The following is a 16,479-nucleotide window of genomic DNA, read 5'->3' as shown; positions in this document are numbered from 1 at the left end:
GATAAAGCTTTTTAATTTGACAATAATGTCACGAAATAATCAGAGCTTCTGAAAATCCAAACACACATTGACAGCTGACCACTACCTAACTTTTTGGTGGAGACTTTGTTTACGCCCTTCCTTTGCCACGCTTTTGACGAAAGTCTCTCAAATGGATCCTCATCCAGAATCCAGCTGGATGAAGATCCGGCTCCGAGAGTCCTGGGACCACCAACAGGACGCAGCAGCCATTAGGTGATGGGACCTTTAGCTGTGACCACTCGAGTGACCTCCACACCAGGGTTCAGAGGTCAACCGGTGCCGTCGCGGGGGTCACGGCTTCTCACTTCTCAGTCACGTTCAGACGTGTCGGCTGGGCGCGCATTACAGATGGCTTACGGCTAATGAGGCGGAGTCTGCCCTGAAACGGTCTCCGTCAGGGAGGCGACGGAATTGGAAACAGTCGTCTGCACAGCAGTGCAGGTATTGATCCGACTGCCCGGCGCTTACTTGCTAATTCATGAACGTCTAGCGCAGCCAGGATGTAAGATTCATTGTACTTACACAGTGGTGGCATTGGTATCATGCTGCACGTGAGAAGCTTAGGTAGAACATTTTCCGAGAATACTGCTAATGGGATTTTACCAATATCGTTTTCCACTTCGGCGTGATGTGTCCTAATTTGAGTTCGAAAGGTGTAAGGTCATCCGATCATTACAGAGAGTGCAAGCTTGCCAAGACTCGATCACCATTGGTGTAAGAAGTTTAACTTGGCAAAGTTGCCTTGAAACTAATCCAAGTAGCCAGACATGTTATTAGCGAAGCGTTACACTATACTTAATCGTGAAGTGCAAACATGTAGAACAAAATTTACGTTTGGTGACGCCTAATCAGTGCCTTCGAACCTCCAAAACTTTGCCATCAATGCAGTATGTCAGCACCAAAAACATAATTCTGATCTTATGTTATCTGCTAGGACATGTGCTTTGTGTGTAATGTCTATATTATGCATAGGTATATGTTGTAGACAGGCATGTACGTTTAGGTACGCATGCTTGTATGTATGCATCTACATACCAGTATAACGCCTTTTGGGGCGACTAACGGAGCGAGCGAGAGGGTGGGCCTTGCACGTGCAAAATTTCGAGGGGGTACCTCCAACTGACTTGTGCACGGCACCCTACTAACCAATCTCTAGCGATATGCCAAATTTGAGCACAATCGGCCCAGCCGTTCTCGAGATCTGGAAGCGGCACCCTGCACGTGCGCACGTGCAAAATGGGTCCCAACTGACTTGTGCACGGCACCCTACTAACTGGTCCCTAACCGTGTTCCAAATTTGAGCGCAATCGGTCCAGCCGTTCTCGAGATCTGGAAACGACTCCTGCACGTGCGCACGTGCGGCAGCACCCCAACTCTGGCACATGGATATGCATTGCCTAGTGGGTGCCTACCTACATGCCAACTTTCAGCGCAATCGGCCCAGTAGTTACCGAGATATTGCAACTATTACAAAAGTGACACCTCTTCGTTTTGCACGTGGCAACTGGCACGTGCATAAGGGGTCACCCACATGCATCGAGAATCATCCAATACTTGGTAGAAGGAATGAAGCTACCCTACAAAAATTACCACATGTAAATCGGTCAAGTGGTTGCTGAGATATAAGCGTCGCAGAATCGTGACCACGGCCGGCCGGCCGGCCGGCCGCTCATACTCAGAAATTTCCGTTATTCTACGTAAGACTCCGCTCGCTTCGCTCGCTCCGTAACTATTTGATAATAAGATGCGCAGCTTAAAAGCAACACTTTTAGACAGAAACAATTATTCAAACAATCTTGAGTGACGATTAGTTATTAAGAATATGAGATAGCAAATAAACTTCAAAGGAATGCAATACCCGCCTTTGCCCGTATTATTTGGAACGTATGTAGTTGCGTGATCGCTAAGCGCTGACGTGTCCCGGCTTTGAGCTTCTGAAGCTCTGGGCCCGGCTGCGTGACATTCGCCGCAGTAATGAAGATCAGAGGCTTGCCGCGGTAATTTGGGCCGTCGGCTTAGGATGCGCTCAATCATCATGGCTGAAGAGGCGGCACGTCAAGTCGGCGTTATTAACCTTTAACCGTGGTGAGGCACTGCCGCCGGGGTGAAAATCCAGTTGCCTCGATCGGTACACTGCGATCTCAATGAATTGAATGGTGTATTGAGGAACTTGACGGCGGAGTCTTTCGGGAATGGCTCACCGATTGAACAAAATTCTAACATCTTAAAGCAAGTGCACACCACAGCAAAGTCAAACAACGTTGTTTTAAGCATATAGTTTTTTTATTATCTTTTTTATTTTTAAGAGCATGCATTGACTTAGAAATAGTACACGACGTCTTGTTTACAACGGCCATTTCTGATAACTTACTGAGCAGTAGCTGTGGAAACGAGATTTTGCAAATTGTCGCAAAATGATTAGAGGGATGCTCTTTTGTGCTCTTGCATATGTTTTAGCTGAAACGATTTATAACTGGATTATGAAAACGAGTAAGGGAAGAAGCAAAAATAGAGAGTGACGGAGAAGAATAATATGAGAAAGACTTCTTATGCCTTCTGTGACGGAGAAGGCATAAGAAGGGAGAGAAAGAGAGAGAGAGAGAGAGAGAGAGAGAGAGAGAGAGAGAGAGAGAGAGAGAGAGAGAGAGAGAGAGAGAGAGAGAGAGAGAGAAAGAGAGAGGGGAGGGAGAAGAGCGAGAGACACACACAGAGACAGACAGACAGACAGACAGACAGACAGACAGACAGACAGAGACATTCACGCTGAGCTCACCATTGATCTGCAACCACATAATCTCTTCGATCCCCTGCCTCCAGTGCCGCCGCCGCCAAGTCACGTGACTGTGACGCCACAAGTGAAGAGGATACCCGGGTATGCTGAACAGACTTCGGTGAGCGTATCCCTCCGCCCACCGTGTCCCTATCCAGGCATGCACGACTACCGTCTGCAGTTTGAGAGAGTCGACTTCTTGGCCGGCTACCAGTCGACTGTCCGGGCAGCCATGCTCAAACCCGACGAGATCCGTCAGCTCTATTCAGGTAAGTTGGTACGAACTCCAGGCTGATATGATTTTACATTACGTAACGAATTCCAGGAGTTTTACTCGAGCAAGTTGAATCAGTGTGCTTTCCCGGTAGCAATGTAATAAACTTGTCGTGTGGCAGACTTCCTGATAAGGCAGCTCTTTTCGTGTCAGACTTCAATCATCACAAAAGCAGACAACTTAATTTCGTGGTTCACCGTGCAGGGAAGCGCAACATCACCTTCTCTGTATTTGACGGCAAGTGGACGCCCGGCTTCAACTACCGGGTCCGCATCGTGGCGCACACCGACATCGCTGATGAAGAGGGGACGGCTCAGGCGTCCAGTGGTCCCGTCAACTTTACCATGACCGTACCACGTGAGTTGCTGGAGTTGTGACGTGGTATAGGCATATGGAGTCTGAAGATGTCGATGGTTTGTGTTTGGGTTTTTGCTGCACTTTACGCCAGGTCACGTCAGGAGTCGATTTCGTTGAGAGCTTGAAAAGATAACTGGGCTTTGGTGGATACAACTTATGCTTTCACGAATACAGCTTCTTCATGCAGCTACATAAACGCAATTGAGAGTCACCGAACAGCGAAGCTTGGAAATGTTATAAAGATCCCATGAAGGTAAAATGAAAGATACCAATAAAATAATAATCATATTTTTATGACCATCAGCTTCTGAGTGGAATCAATTAGGTTCCAACTTTGACCGTTTCCCAAACTTTTATAACAGTCACACGTATTCGGCCTCTGCCAACGACATAACTAGCACCATAAAGACCGCCAACTATCGCGAAGTCACGCACGCTATAGCGGCAACCGTGGATCAACGGACGTCTCTCTCCACTCTCTCTCTCGCTCTCTCTCTCTCTCTCTCTCTCTCTCTCTCTTACTCTCTCTTTCTCTCTCTCTCCCCCCTCTCTCTCTCTCTCTTACTCTCTCTTTCTCTCTCTCTCCTCTCTCTCTCTCTCTCTCTCTCTCTCTCTCTCTCTCTCTCTCTCTCTCTCTCTCTCTTACTATTTCTTTTCTCTTTCACCCTATATTTCTATTCTCTTTCTCTCTTGCTCCTTAGTTCAGTCAAATACGTTCGTCCAGTCAGTCCGCTTGGTCAGGTGACCACTGTTGCACGCTGCCAGGCGTGACCGATCAAACCAACTCCGTCGCTAACCGCCCGCGGCAAAGCCAGCGGCCCCGCGGCCGCGCGGCACGCCTGTAGTGATTAGGAAGGAGCCGCAGAGCGGGTAACAGGGCAACGACAGAGCAGACGTGTCACAGTGGCACACTCCTCACCAACCGAGGTGGCTTCGAGTGGCGCCGACAAAGCGCACTAGCCGGAGGCGGCACGAAATGTCAAGCCTGTCAGGAGGCGTCCGTAATGATGTGTTAGAGAGGTAGGGGAAGTCCTAGGTGGCGGGGAGGGGTCGGGTTAGTGCACTTCACTGCTGCTGAAAGGTCCGTCCGTGCTGTTTTTAGCACGTTCGTCAGGACCAATTAAAGATCATTATTGGGTCTTCACTCCGCCCAGTTTGATCAAATGATCCATAAGCAGCGTACCCCTGACGTCAAGGGCCGGACCGAGGCACTAAGTGGATTGCCTTTCAGTCTTCTATAGATTGGGACTTTAGGTAAGTGGAACTGGAACCCTGGCTAATTGGTAATTAGGATCATCGATACATTGGTTTTATTATTTTTCAAGTTGGTCCTTCTCTCTCCCTCCCTCCCCTCTCTCTCCCTCCCTCCCGCTCCCGCGATCCCTTTCCTACCTTCCCACCTCAGTCTTGCACTCGACCACTGCCTGCGTGCCTGCCGCAGTGCCGCACGCTCGCGTCCCAAGCGGGCGCCTGAATGATGCTGTGCCGCATCACTTCCGTGTACGGCGGAACGTGTCGCACTCCCAGCTCCGATCTAAAGTTAGACGTCGCAGGATATTGGGAACGTGCCGCTGCCAGTCGAGCTCCGATCTCTTCTAAGGCCTGACATGGTATTTTTTCCAAGCCTTTTCCACTAATTGTAATTATCATAACGCTATCCATGTATTATTAAACTACCACGCATGACATTTCCCTGGTTCAGAGCCGGCGGCTAACAAGATGGGTCTGAGTCAATTTCCCGTCCATTTTTGGTGCTAACACTGCATTCTAAAAGAAAAACATTACAAATTTGCTGAGTTTATGCGAGTGCATCCTGCGCTTTAGTCGCTGTTTTCCGTTTCAGCTCCGGGCATGGTTCGTCACCTGAAGGCCGACTGTTCGTCCCAGCCGCTGGGACTTTCATTCAGCTGGGCCAACCCGACCAAGAACGCGTTCGGCATCGTTAGCTACCGGAGCCAGTATCAGTGCCATCACCCTGTGACGGGTCACCAGGTGGTCAGCAAGTTCTGGCACAGCTGCCACCACACCCAGTGTCCGTGTGCCTCTTCCCAGGCCCGCTCCGACCAGTGCGGCGCCTGCGAGCGCGTCTGCAACTACCCGGTGAAGCGGTTCAACTTCATGGGAGAGCGGACCTACTACTTCAACTGCACGTGCGAGCTGCGCTCGGCGACTGACGCACCCGTGATGCCCGGGAGTGAGTGTCAGGTGACGGTTCAGGCGGAGTCGAAATATCTCCAGCAGCGCGGGGAAACAGCCCTGGCGGTGTGTCGGACGCCAGAGTACACGGCCAAGGTCACTGGCTTGACGGTCAGCTGCGAGGGTCACACGCTGACCTTGTCCTGGGACGTGCCGAGGCCTGTGGAGGTGCCCACCAAGGCGTACCATGTGAATGTCCAGCGGAGTACGAGAGATACCGGTCAGATGGAGAAGTTCGTCCAGGAAACGCTGGGAGAGAGGTAGGTGGTCGTTTTCAGGGCTCTGTAATGTCGGTAATATCCAATATCTCCTCTCTTCCTCTTCAGTACAAAGCTGTCAGTCAGCTGACAGCTGATAGTTTGAATTGAAATTCATGAAATTTTATAGATTATGGGAGAAAATTTATCCATTGAAGTGAGTATTCTGCGTCCATTGCCAAACCCAAAAAGTCGGTATTTACTTTACTATTGGTTAGAGCTCAGGTTAAAGAGAACTCAAAACAGTGATTTCAATATCTAGGCTGGCTAAAATTGGTAGCTTTATCACCACACGACAAACCCTCCTAAAATAGTGTTGCCCGATACGATATGTGACGCCAAACAAACACGCCTGTTGCCAGCCAGTGTGACCAGAGCCGGTGCCGTGCCGCGTGGTCGGGCGTGGAGGGCGACATCACCTACGTGATTGAGGTAGCGGCCGAGTCTGTCTACTCCACACCGCATGTCGGACCTGCCGCGAAGAGTCGCTGCCTGTCCCCGGCTCGAGGTGTGTGGCTCCGACAGCTGTCCTTTCCCTCCACTGAACCCGGGCTGTGTGTGTGTGTGTGCGTGTGTAAGCACTCACTTGTCAGGGCCGATGACGGGATACACACCGACCCGACAGGACCGATTTCCCTGCCAGGACCGAAAACCCGGTCCTGACAATTCCAAGACCGGGGCCATGTTCCTTGGCCTCTAAACATGCCCTAGGGCCATTTTGAGGTCGGTCCTGTTAAGTCGGTGTTCTGTCAATATGTGTGTAAAATGTGTGTGAAAATTGGCCGCCGTATACACTCTTCTGTCCGGTGGCGCCCCCTAATGAAGGGTCGGGCGGCCCATTGAAGCTGTGGTCCCTCCCGCGACCTCCCGCAGAGTCCAATTTGTTCCGGGTAGGGTGGCCGGGCAGGGTCGGGCCGAGTCGGGCAGTCGAAGTAATTAGCTGAGGAGCGAGTGGATAGTAGCGCTGGGTGTGCTGCTAAGTTTCGCTGTAGTGACCAGCGGCACGGGCTGATGCTATCAGTGTTGGTAAAGACGAAATAAGCATAGCCTGATGATCAACCTTACCTGACGTCACCTGACTCACCCTACCCAAAATGCCCAAATAATATATCATGGAACAAAACAATTGTGAAACAATTATGACAAAACGATTGTGACAAATAACAGAAGCGGTTGCGTGGCGTTTGATGTGGGTAAAAAGCAGGGATGCGGAGCCGTGAAAATTTCAGACGGCTCTGGCTCCAGAGAAAAAAATCGGCTCCGGCTCCGGCTCCGGGTGAAATGCGATGGCGACACCGGCTCCGGCTTCGGCTCCGAGTAAAATGGTCCGGCTCCGGCTGCTCCGGCTCCGGCTCCGGCTCCAATACTCAGTACATCCCCTATGCAATTAAATACGGGTGGAAGAAACAAGATGATGGGATTGGTGCGCGCTGCTTCTGTATTTGCATAACAAGGCTATTTTCATATTTTGACTACCTCATGTTTTACTGCCTTGAACTGTCAAACCGAACTAGGTCAATAATTTTTCCTCTTCAAAAAAAGGAGCCGGAGTCGCCCCCTTTTTCGACGGCTCCGGCTCCGGCTCCGGCTCCGGGCAAAATATGCCGGCTCCGGCGGCTCCGGCTCCAGCTCCGGCTCCGGCTCCGCACCCCTGGTAAAAAAGTATGAAAATAGTTTTGGTGACCTGAGGTCAGAGGTCAGGTCAACGACCCTGAGCTGAGGTTTTGGTGTTTCGCAAATAACTAACAAAAATGGTCCGAGAGCTACAGTAGTGGTACTATCGCATTCGTCTTGTCAAGACGCGTCGAATGACATATATTTTGCATGAAAAAGTTCAAGTTTTATGTTGACCTCATGTGACCTCGAATGACCTTCTTTTTACCTAGACACATGAATGGTAGCTTATATATACGATTCGTAACCGCTGATCACGAATCTGGCATCCAGTTTGCTGTAAGCATTCATTTAGAGCCTTAACATGGTAAGAATGTCTTCATCATTTGGCCGACTTGAATCAGTGAAAAAACTTTTAGCAAGGAAACTCTCATGTGACCTTGACCTTATAGCAGCCTTGTATCGTTGGATGAAACTGGGTCGCACCAGACCTTTGGCGGAATGGTAATGGGAACGAAGCACCACGCACTTGTTCTTTAATTTTATGCCTCTTACTTGCTGGTAAATACCAGGATTGCGGAGTCTGAGTCCATATCTGGTGGAAGTTCTGACTTCTGACCGGAGTTTGAGTCGAAATAAAATCGATTTTGGAATCCGGAGCCAGACTCGGGGTCGGAGTCACCAAAATTCATCGACTCCGCAGACTTGTCATGGCTGCGGAATCGGAGTCAGAGTCTATCGACAGTTCAGCCCGGAGTCGGAGTCGAAATTGATTTTTGGAAGCTTGAGTCGGAGTCGAAGTCAGAGTACCCGAAGATCAATCGACTGCCCGGCCCTGGTAAATACATCACCCGTCGTGACCTAGTTCCCCTCACTTTTTCTGCGAAATTACGTCGCTGTGTGCCAGCAAGCATTTACAATGTATCGCAAAAGGTCTCACATAAGGGTGTCAATTTTGGAACCAGGGAGCCATTTTCAGTGGATCTGAGCGGCGCTGGGATTAAATTCGCGCTAAATTGGTGCTCGGCCACACTGTGCAGCGGTTGCTGAGATATTAGCCTTTTAAATCGATGAAAATGACGTCACTCTGACGTCATTTCTGGCCAACCTATCATAGGCAATTGAACAATTTTTGAACACAATGTGTAAAAGGAATGTACGAGATGGTAGTGAAAGTTTCGCGACGATCGGCGCAGCAGTTTTAATGATATTGCGAAAAGACTGGAGGGGACAAAAATAGCTCCCCCCCCCCCACAGGACGAGGGTTTAAAGTGTTACAGGCCGGGCCGGTCCCAGCCGGGCCGCTCCTACCGAGATTTGTCCGTAATATTGAAAAGACCGCTTCGGGTCCCTCGCTCGCAACAAGTAGTATCTGATTCTGCTCACTACTATCATTCTTGCAATTGAAGGAGTTTCAGGTCATTGAAGGCACATGACGGAGTGCAAGCTACTAGCCTTGCCTCTGTTTTATATTCCGACTTGTAACCATGCAGTCTCTCGGTGCTTTTTGATCGTAGATCGGGGATGGACATGGCTAATCCTTTCCGGAATGCCGCGCTGGCGACGATCGGGTGGGAAAGGGAGGGCAGGAGGGTAGCCGCGTCCCGACTCCAGCCAGGCGTGACGAGAAGGGGTGACCGTCCGTCCCGGGGAACGCGGATCCACGCAGGCAGCTGATGTGGCATGGTTGCGCAGTGCTCATCTCAGGCTAAACACGCGGTGAAGCACTAGCTCGCGTTTTTTAATGGAGTCTTGCTAGTTACTGGAGGGTTTGTTGACGAAAGTCTACAATTGCTTCGTAACTAAGCACCCGGCAGTTGGTGGGGGTATTTCGCCACCCGCCATTTGCTGGGGGGGGGGGGGGAGGGTAAACGCCCCCAGCCGATAACTCGAGAACCTATAGACGCAGCGAAACGCACGAGAGGGCAAACGAAAGAACACGACGATGATACTTCCTACATTTATCATGCTCCTCACAGAAGCTCTCAACGATATACGAAACAATAAACTTCAATCGATTCCCTAGAGGTAACCAAAATTTGGTGCGGCTGCGGCGCGCCGTATTTTTAGCGATCATTAGCGATAGCGCGGCGAAAAAGTGGGGATGTAACTACGCCCCCCTCCCCAGCTACTCGCGGATTTTAAAGGAATTATCAGGCCCAGGGTTTGAGAATTTGCAAGGGATCGACTTGTTTTTGCTATTGCTGGATTTCAAAAGCAGTGCTGATTCTAATGATATGCATACCTACGCACATAATGGTCACTCTTCAGACTGGTATTTAGTGTTAATGCCAGTAAGACACCTTTGGGGGGGGGGGCGACAGACGAGCCAGCGAGGGGGTGGCCCTTGCATGTGCGTAATTGCGAGGGGGATGTTACTTCCAACTGACTTGTGCACGGTTGACGGTAGTCAGTACCCTACTAACCGGTCTCTAGCGATGTACCAAGGCGATGTCTATAGGTGCCCCCCGCCCCCTTAGGATTTTGTTTTGAATCGTCGCTGATATGAAAAGGCTGTGAGTTTGGTAAAAAGTTGGTACTTACCTGATTTTCCCGAGTTTGTTTGGTTTCGGTATTTTCCCATGGCTTATGCTTGTATTTGCTTTGGTATCGGTATCACGATTTTCCTTAATTGACATCACTAGTATGGTGTATAGCAGCAGCTTAAAGGACTTTAACCCTCGCATGTGTGCGGCGTTTGCCAGCTTCTAACGTGCAGGGGGGGGGGGGGTCGGTTGGACCCCCTTGCCGTTTGGCCCCTGATCGAGCTAATGCTTCGCGAAAAAAAACGAGCATGCTGCCCGTCACGAGACAAAGCCGATGATACCCAATTTTGAGGTCCTAGGTCATTGGTTGAACTTCCAGGTCAGGTCAATGAACCCCCTCGCGATTGGCTCCATGGCACTTAGAAACGTCAAATTTACAGGGTAGGTGGGTCAATAGGAGATCTCGCCCCTGTGAAAGTTTGGTGACTCTTAGTCAATATTTAGAGGGTATTTGAGGGGTATGAATGCAAAAACTTTACTTAAACATGCCAAACGTTTTTCGCTTATAACTTTTTACTTAGTAAAGATAGAGCAAAAATAAAAGCACCAGTGAACTCAGGACGTCCGTGCACATCGAATGATATACTTTATTACAAATTTAAGTGAACTCTGGAATTCAGTTGCCGCTAAGCTAGTCCAATTTTCCCCTGACCTTGTACCGGTTTTGTGACCTGGTGACCTAACCTGAAAATACTGGGACTTCAAATTTTCAGGAAAGGTCCGAAAAGGTTGCCCCAGAGGGTATGCAAAATTTGGCGCCGCTACGCGCCGCCGTATTTTCGAAAAACCTTAGGGGGGGGGGGTTGCATCAACCCCCCTCGCCGGGCGAGGGTTAATTGATAGCCGTTTTCACGACGGCCATCTGGTACACATTTGGGGCACATCTGGTAGAGATTAGGTGCAGATTTGGTCAAATTAGGCTCATTGTGTCTCTTACCAGCTATCAGCTAGGGTTGCACTAATTGCTTATATGCCTGCTTTGTCATATTATCAGAGAGCATCATCGATTAAAACACTGAAATAAATTCATAAAGGCCGTTTTCACGACGGAATAGCAGGCATCTATTTGGTACCAGTTTGATCCTTTGGTTCCTCAGGAATTTTAGTAGTTCTTTTTAGTAGTTTTCCCAGCTTTCGAATGAATGGTGCGTTAGTTTGCTATTTTTCTATTAAATATCACATCGATTTGCTTTATCTAAGGATTTACCACTAATATCAACATTAAGCGTAAGCACAATTATAAAATTATGAAATTATTAAATACCAGTACAATAGTTTAAAAAAGATACTGAGTTGCCACGCTACAAAGAATATATTCATGTATGGCGCACGACAGACATTTAGAAAGTAGCGCCCTGTTTTATTGCACGCTGCTAGCCGCTTCCATTGGGTTTTTCAGGCCGACGTCATTGGTTGTTACACATATGATGTCACGCGACTTGTGGCCTATCACGGCTCTTTAATGATCTCAACTAAATGAATGCAACAATGGCCTTTTAAGTTGATCTCTGTGGCCATCTGTCTATGGAGCGACCAATATGAAAGTTGGGTGAATCTACCGGGGTTACATGACTATGAGCAAGCAAATGTGTATCAGGAATGGATTTAGGTGGAGAATTGCGCTGGACCATGAGTGCTCGAGCGCTCCCAATTCCACGCCGGTTTGGCTTTGGAGCCGAGACAGACGATGCGGGTCAAGGTCACCGCTGCGGTAACGGTGGATTGGCTGCGCCCGAGCACCCGTAACGCGGTACAATTCTCCGTCTATGGATTTTCCTATTCGCTCAGCATTGTGATAGGCGTTCGTAATAGCATTTACTCTGCTCGTGTATGTACCTAGCCCCGGTTATTTAAAAGAAGTTTTTGTGGGGGGATATTACGGCTGTAGGTACTCAGTGGCCCTATTCACGACTTTCAAAGAATGCTCTGATAACTACTGTGGACGTCAAACCGCGTGGGACGCGACTTTTTCGCAATAACTTTTGAATGCGTTGTCACTCAAGAACGAAACTTCGGCAATGGACGTTTCAGACCCCGGCCTAATTTTTATTACTAAGGTTTGTCAATGTCCGATCAATATTTAGGGCACTTCCCGTTCACTCGTAATGTTAAATTTTGCTCCTGAAACTCTCTCGGTGAGCAGAGGCTACTCCACAAGGGGCGGAGCCATAGTGTGACGTTGGAGCTAAGCTCCGCCTCGGCTGGCCGTTGCCTGAGGCGCTACCTGACCCGAGATCGGTCAGTCGCGGTCCGTAGGGGTTGGTATGCGGTGCTTCCTGCCAACACACCCAGCCGCATGGCTCAAATATCTACCTACATAGAGTATTCTTTTTATAATGGACCGAGTGTTGACTGTTCGCACTTCTATCAATGAAATATTTTCTTCGACTCGCTAAGAATGTCACCCATATAGGAAGATTATACGTGTACGCCAAATATTACGATGATTTAAGAATAACAGAAAATAATTAAATGATTATTTAATAAGTTTGTTAACGTAATTACGTAAATAAGATACATAATAATATAATGTAACTATTTACACAGTCAAGTTAATTTTTTTAATTAGCATTTTAATTTTAGGTTCTTGTAGATATCAAACCGCCAGGAACGTTAGTACACTTCGTGTTATACTGCCAAGCCCCAATATGCCCCAACTTAAATGCTTCCGTAATGCACCGGTACGCATAGCCGGAGGGGAGCCGGATCCGCCGGAGCCGTCATATTTTGCCCTGAGTGGGAGCCGGAGCCGGAGCCGTATTGCCATTTTACTCGGAGCCGGAGCCGGAGATATCCTAAATTTGTCATGCTGCATGGAAAGTAGTGTTGCTGAGAAAAGGGGGTTTTGTTCCAGATTACTGTGGATGCAGAATACATTGTCTGCACCCACTGCAGAATTATTGTTGGTGCAACTGCACCCACTGCACCCATGGTTCCTACACTTATGGGCCCATCGATAGCGCTTCGGCGATACCTATCGCCTAGAGGCTGCAATGGGGCCCTTAGAGTACGGTGTCAGACCCCCCAGAGGCCGGCGTTGGACCCAAGGGTCAGCAAAGGGCCTCAAAGGCCCCAGGTAGGGCCCCAGAGGCTGATGTGGGCCTTCAGAGGCAAGTGCGTGACGCCCAAAGGTAAGGCTTGAGCCCCCCCCCCCCCAGAGAACATAATAGGGCTATCAAAGGCCGGTGTGGGACCTTTAGAGGCTGGTTTGGGCCCTTAGGGGCCAGTTTAGGGCCCTCAGAGACCAGTACAGGGCCTGCAAAGGGCAGTTTGAGACCATCAGAGACTGAATTGGGCACTCAAAGGCTAATGTGGGTTCTTACAGGCCAGCATGGAGCCCTCAGAGGTTACCGTGGGGCTCTAAAAGACCGACATGGGCCGGCGTTGGACCCCAGAGGCCAGTAGAGGGCCATCAAAGGCCAAGATGGGCCCTCAGAGACCGATGCGGGCCCTTAGAGGCCGGCATCGGGTCTTCAGAATCCAGTGGGGGGGCCCTCAGAGGCTAATGTGAGCCCTTACAGGCCAGCATGGGGCCCTCAAAGGTCAGAATAGGACCCTAAAAGACCGGCATGGGCCGGTGTTGGACCCCAGAGGCCAGCGGAGGGTCCTCAAAGGCCAAGATGGGCCCTCAGACGCCGATGCGGGCCCTAAGCGGCCGGCATCGGGTCTTCAGAAGCCCGTGCGGGGCCCTCAGAGACTAAGGTGGGTCCTTACAGGCCAGCACGGGCTCTCAGAGGTCAGTGTGGGGCCCTAAAAGACCGGCATGGGCCGGCGTTAGACCCCAGAGGCCAACAGAAGGCCCTCAAAGGCCAAGATGGGCCCTCATAAGCCGATGCTGACCCTTAGCGGCCGGCATCGGGTCTTATGAATCCAGTGGGGGGGGGGCCTCAGAGGCTAATGTGAGCCCTTACAGGCCAGCATGGGGCCCTCAAAGGTCAGAATGGGACCCTAAAAGACTGGCATTGGCCTGCGTTGGACCCCAGAGGCCAGCAGAGGGCCCTCAAAAGCCAAGATGGGCCCTCAGAGGATGATGCGGGCCCTTAGATGCCGGCATCGGGTCTTCAGAATACAGTGCGGGGCCCACAGAGGCTAATGTGTGTCCTTACAGACCAGCATGGGGCCCTCAGAGGTCAGTGTGGGGCCCTAAAAGACCGGCATGGGCCGGCGTTGAACCCCAGAGGCCAGCGAAGGGCCCTCAAAGGCCAAGATGGGCCCTCAGACGCTGATGCGGGCCCTGAGCGGCCGGCATTGGGTCTTCAGAATCCAGTGCGGGGGCCCTCAGAGGCTAATGTGGGTCCTTACAGGCCAGCATGGGGCCCTCAGAGGTCAGTGTGGGGCCATAAAAGGCCGGCATGGGCCGGCGTTGGACACCAGAGACCAGCGGAGGGCCCTCAAAGGCCAAGATGGGCCCCCAGAGGCCGGCATCGGGTCTTCAGAATCCAGTGCGGGGGCCCTCAGAGGCTTACAGGCAAGCATGGGGCCCTCAGAGGTCAGTGTGGGGCCCTAAAAGGCCGGCATGGGCCGGCGTTGGACACCAGAGACCAGCGGAGGGCCCTCAAAGGCCATGATGGGCCCCCAGAGGCCGATGCGGACTCTTAGAGGCCGGCATCTGGTCTTCAGAATCCAGTGTCTCAGAGACACTTAAAGTCTAGTCTTGGGACTCGAGAGACAGAAATGAGGCCACCAGAGGCCGGTGTGAGGCTCTCAGACGCCGGTTGGGCCCCTGAGGCCGGTTTAGGGGCCCTCAAAGGCCAGTGGAGGGCCCTCAGAGGTCAATGTGGGTCCTCAGCGGTCAATGTAGACGCTTGACCGCCACTGAAGGGCCCTCGGAGGTCAGTGTAGGACCCTCAAAGACTGGTATGGGAGCTGTTAATAGCTGGCGTGGGTTTCTCGAGCCTCGTGACAATCGAATACGGGCCAGGGCCCCATACGGCCATGGGGGCCCGTCGGTTGTTTGGGGGGGCCAAATGATATGATGCCCCCCCTGATTTGGCTTTGGGGGGGCCATGGCCCTGATGCCCCCCCCCTGCGACCGCCACTGCAACTGACTTGTGCACGGCACCCTACTAACCAGTCCCTAACTGTGTACCAAATTTGAGCGCAATCGGTCGAGCCGTTCTCGATATCTGGAAACGACCCCTGCACGTGCGCACGTGCAGTAGCACCCCAACTGTGGCACATTGATTTAGTGCCTAGTGGGTGCCTACCTACATGCCAACTTTCAGCGCAATCGGCCAAGTACATAGTTACCGAGATATTGCAACAATTACAAAACTGACACCTCTTCGTTTTGCACGTGGCACGTGCATAAGGGGTCACCCAAATGCATCGGGAATAGTCCAATACTTGGTAGAAGGAATGAAGCTACCCTACAAAAATTACCGCATGTAAATCGGTCAAGTGGTTGCTGAGATATAAGCCTCGCAAAAGCGTCCGCACGGCCGGCCGGCCGGCCGGCCGGCCGCTCATAGGTACTCGGAAATTTCCGTTAATCTAAGGAAAGACTATAGGTACGCTCGCTTCGCTCGCTCCGTAATTATCAGGTACCCTATACATATGCAATATACATATAGTCATTGCAGCCACGTCACAAACTCACAATAAACTCGAGAATAGAGGACAAACACGTTCGCTCAGTCATGGGCGGACGTGGCAGTGCACTACAGCCACTCGTCTATGGCTGAGTAAAACAGTAGGGTTTAAACGTCATTTTCAGCGCTCCCCGCTTACGCAACCTCAATGTGAGATATTGGCAGTAAGGTACTGATTATAGTAAAATGATATAACTTTACATACTAATGCGTTTTGTCTTTTATCTGACATTGATCGTAGATCAGATTTTGTGGTAAAAAGGTTATATTCTACATTAGAACAGTACCTACATAGTTATAACAGTATCCTGTGCCTGTATAACAGGAATATAAAGTCAACTTTTTCATGAACAATGCCGTTCTATATACCTACTGCAATGGTAACAAATTTAAGAAATAAAAAGAACAGATAGTTGTCATGCGTAAAGGACCTAACTATGTATGTACGTACATAGATAGGCATAAAAATAATGCCTTTCCTTAGATATTGTATGTGTTTCATCTAGGGCTGTAGTTCTGAGCATTTTATGGTTTAATACAGCAGTCCGTGTACTTCAGTCAAGGACGTAATGGGAACTCAAAACTTCTTCACCATTATACTATGCCATTACAACTTGAGAAAGCGAAAATAAAAGAGGGCATATATGTACAGGGTGTCTCAAAAGTTCGTTTACAGGTACCAGCCATGCTTTTTTGTCAATAATTCTGAATCAACAAGAAATTAACAGTCGAAATTTTGCATGGGCATTGGTAGCAACCTTCCTCAAGCAGCTTCATTGTTTTCAAGCGCATTCGACCCTTCATGAGCTCACAAAAAGGGTTCACCTCTGACCATGGATCAGGCATGAAAATG

The 16,479-nt window shown here is 50.1% G+C and overlaps 1 protein-coding gene across 1 annotated transcript in view; it reads left to right on the top strand.

Moving 5' to 3' along the window:
- LOC122385820 overlaps positions 1-16,479 on the top strand; it is a 52,161-nt gene that overhangs the window by 16,079 nt on the left and 19,603 nt on the right. The window contains exons 13-16 of the mRNA XM_043374396.1: positions 2,839-3,060; positions 3,270-3,422; positions 5,266-5,878; positions 6,238-6,383. Of these exons, the coding sequence (XP_043230331.1) occupies positions 2,839-3,060; positions 3,270-3,422; positions 5,266-5,878; positions 6,238-6,383 (1,134 nt within the window). The remainder of the gene's footprint in view (positions 1-2,838; positions 3,061-3,269; positions 3,423-5,265; positions 5,879-6,237; positions 6,384-16,479) is intronic.

This window comes from Amphibalanus amphitrite, unplaced genomic scaffold, assembly GCF_019059575.1.
Source record: "Amphibalanus amphitrite isolate SeventyFive unplaced genomic scaffold, NRLGWU_Aamphi_draft 000232F_arrow, whole genome shotgun sequence".
Taxonomy (NCBI): domain Eukaryota; kingdom Metazoa; phylum Arthropoda; class Thecostraca; order Balanomorpha; family Balanidae; genus Amphibalanus; species Amphibalanus amphitrite.
Note: the sequence above shows the minus strand (reverse complement) of the source record. Positions and strands in the feature narration are given on the sequence as shown.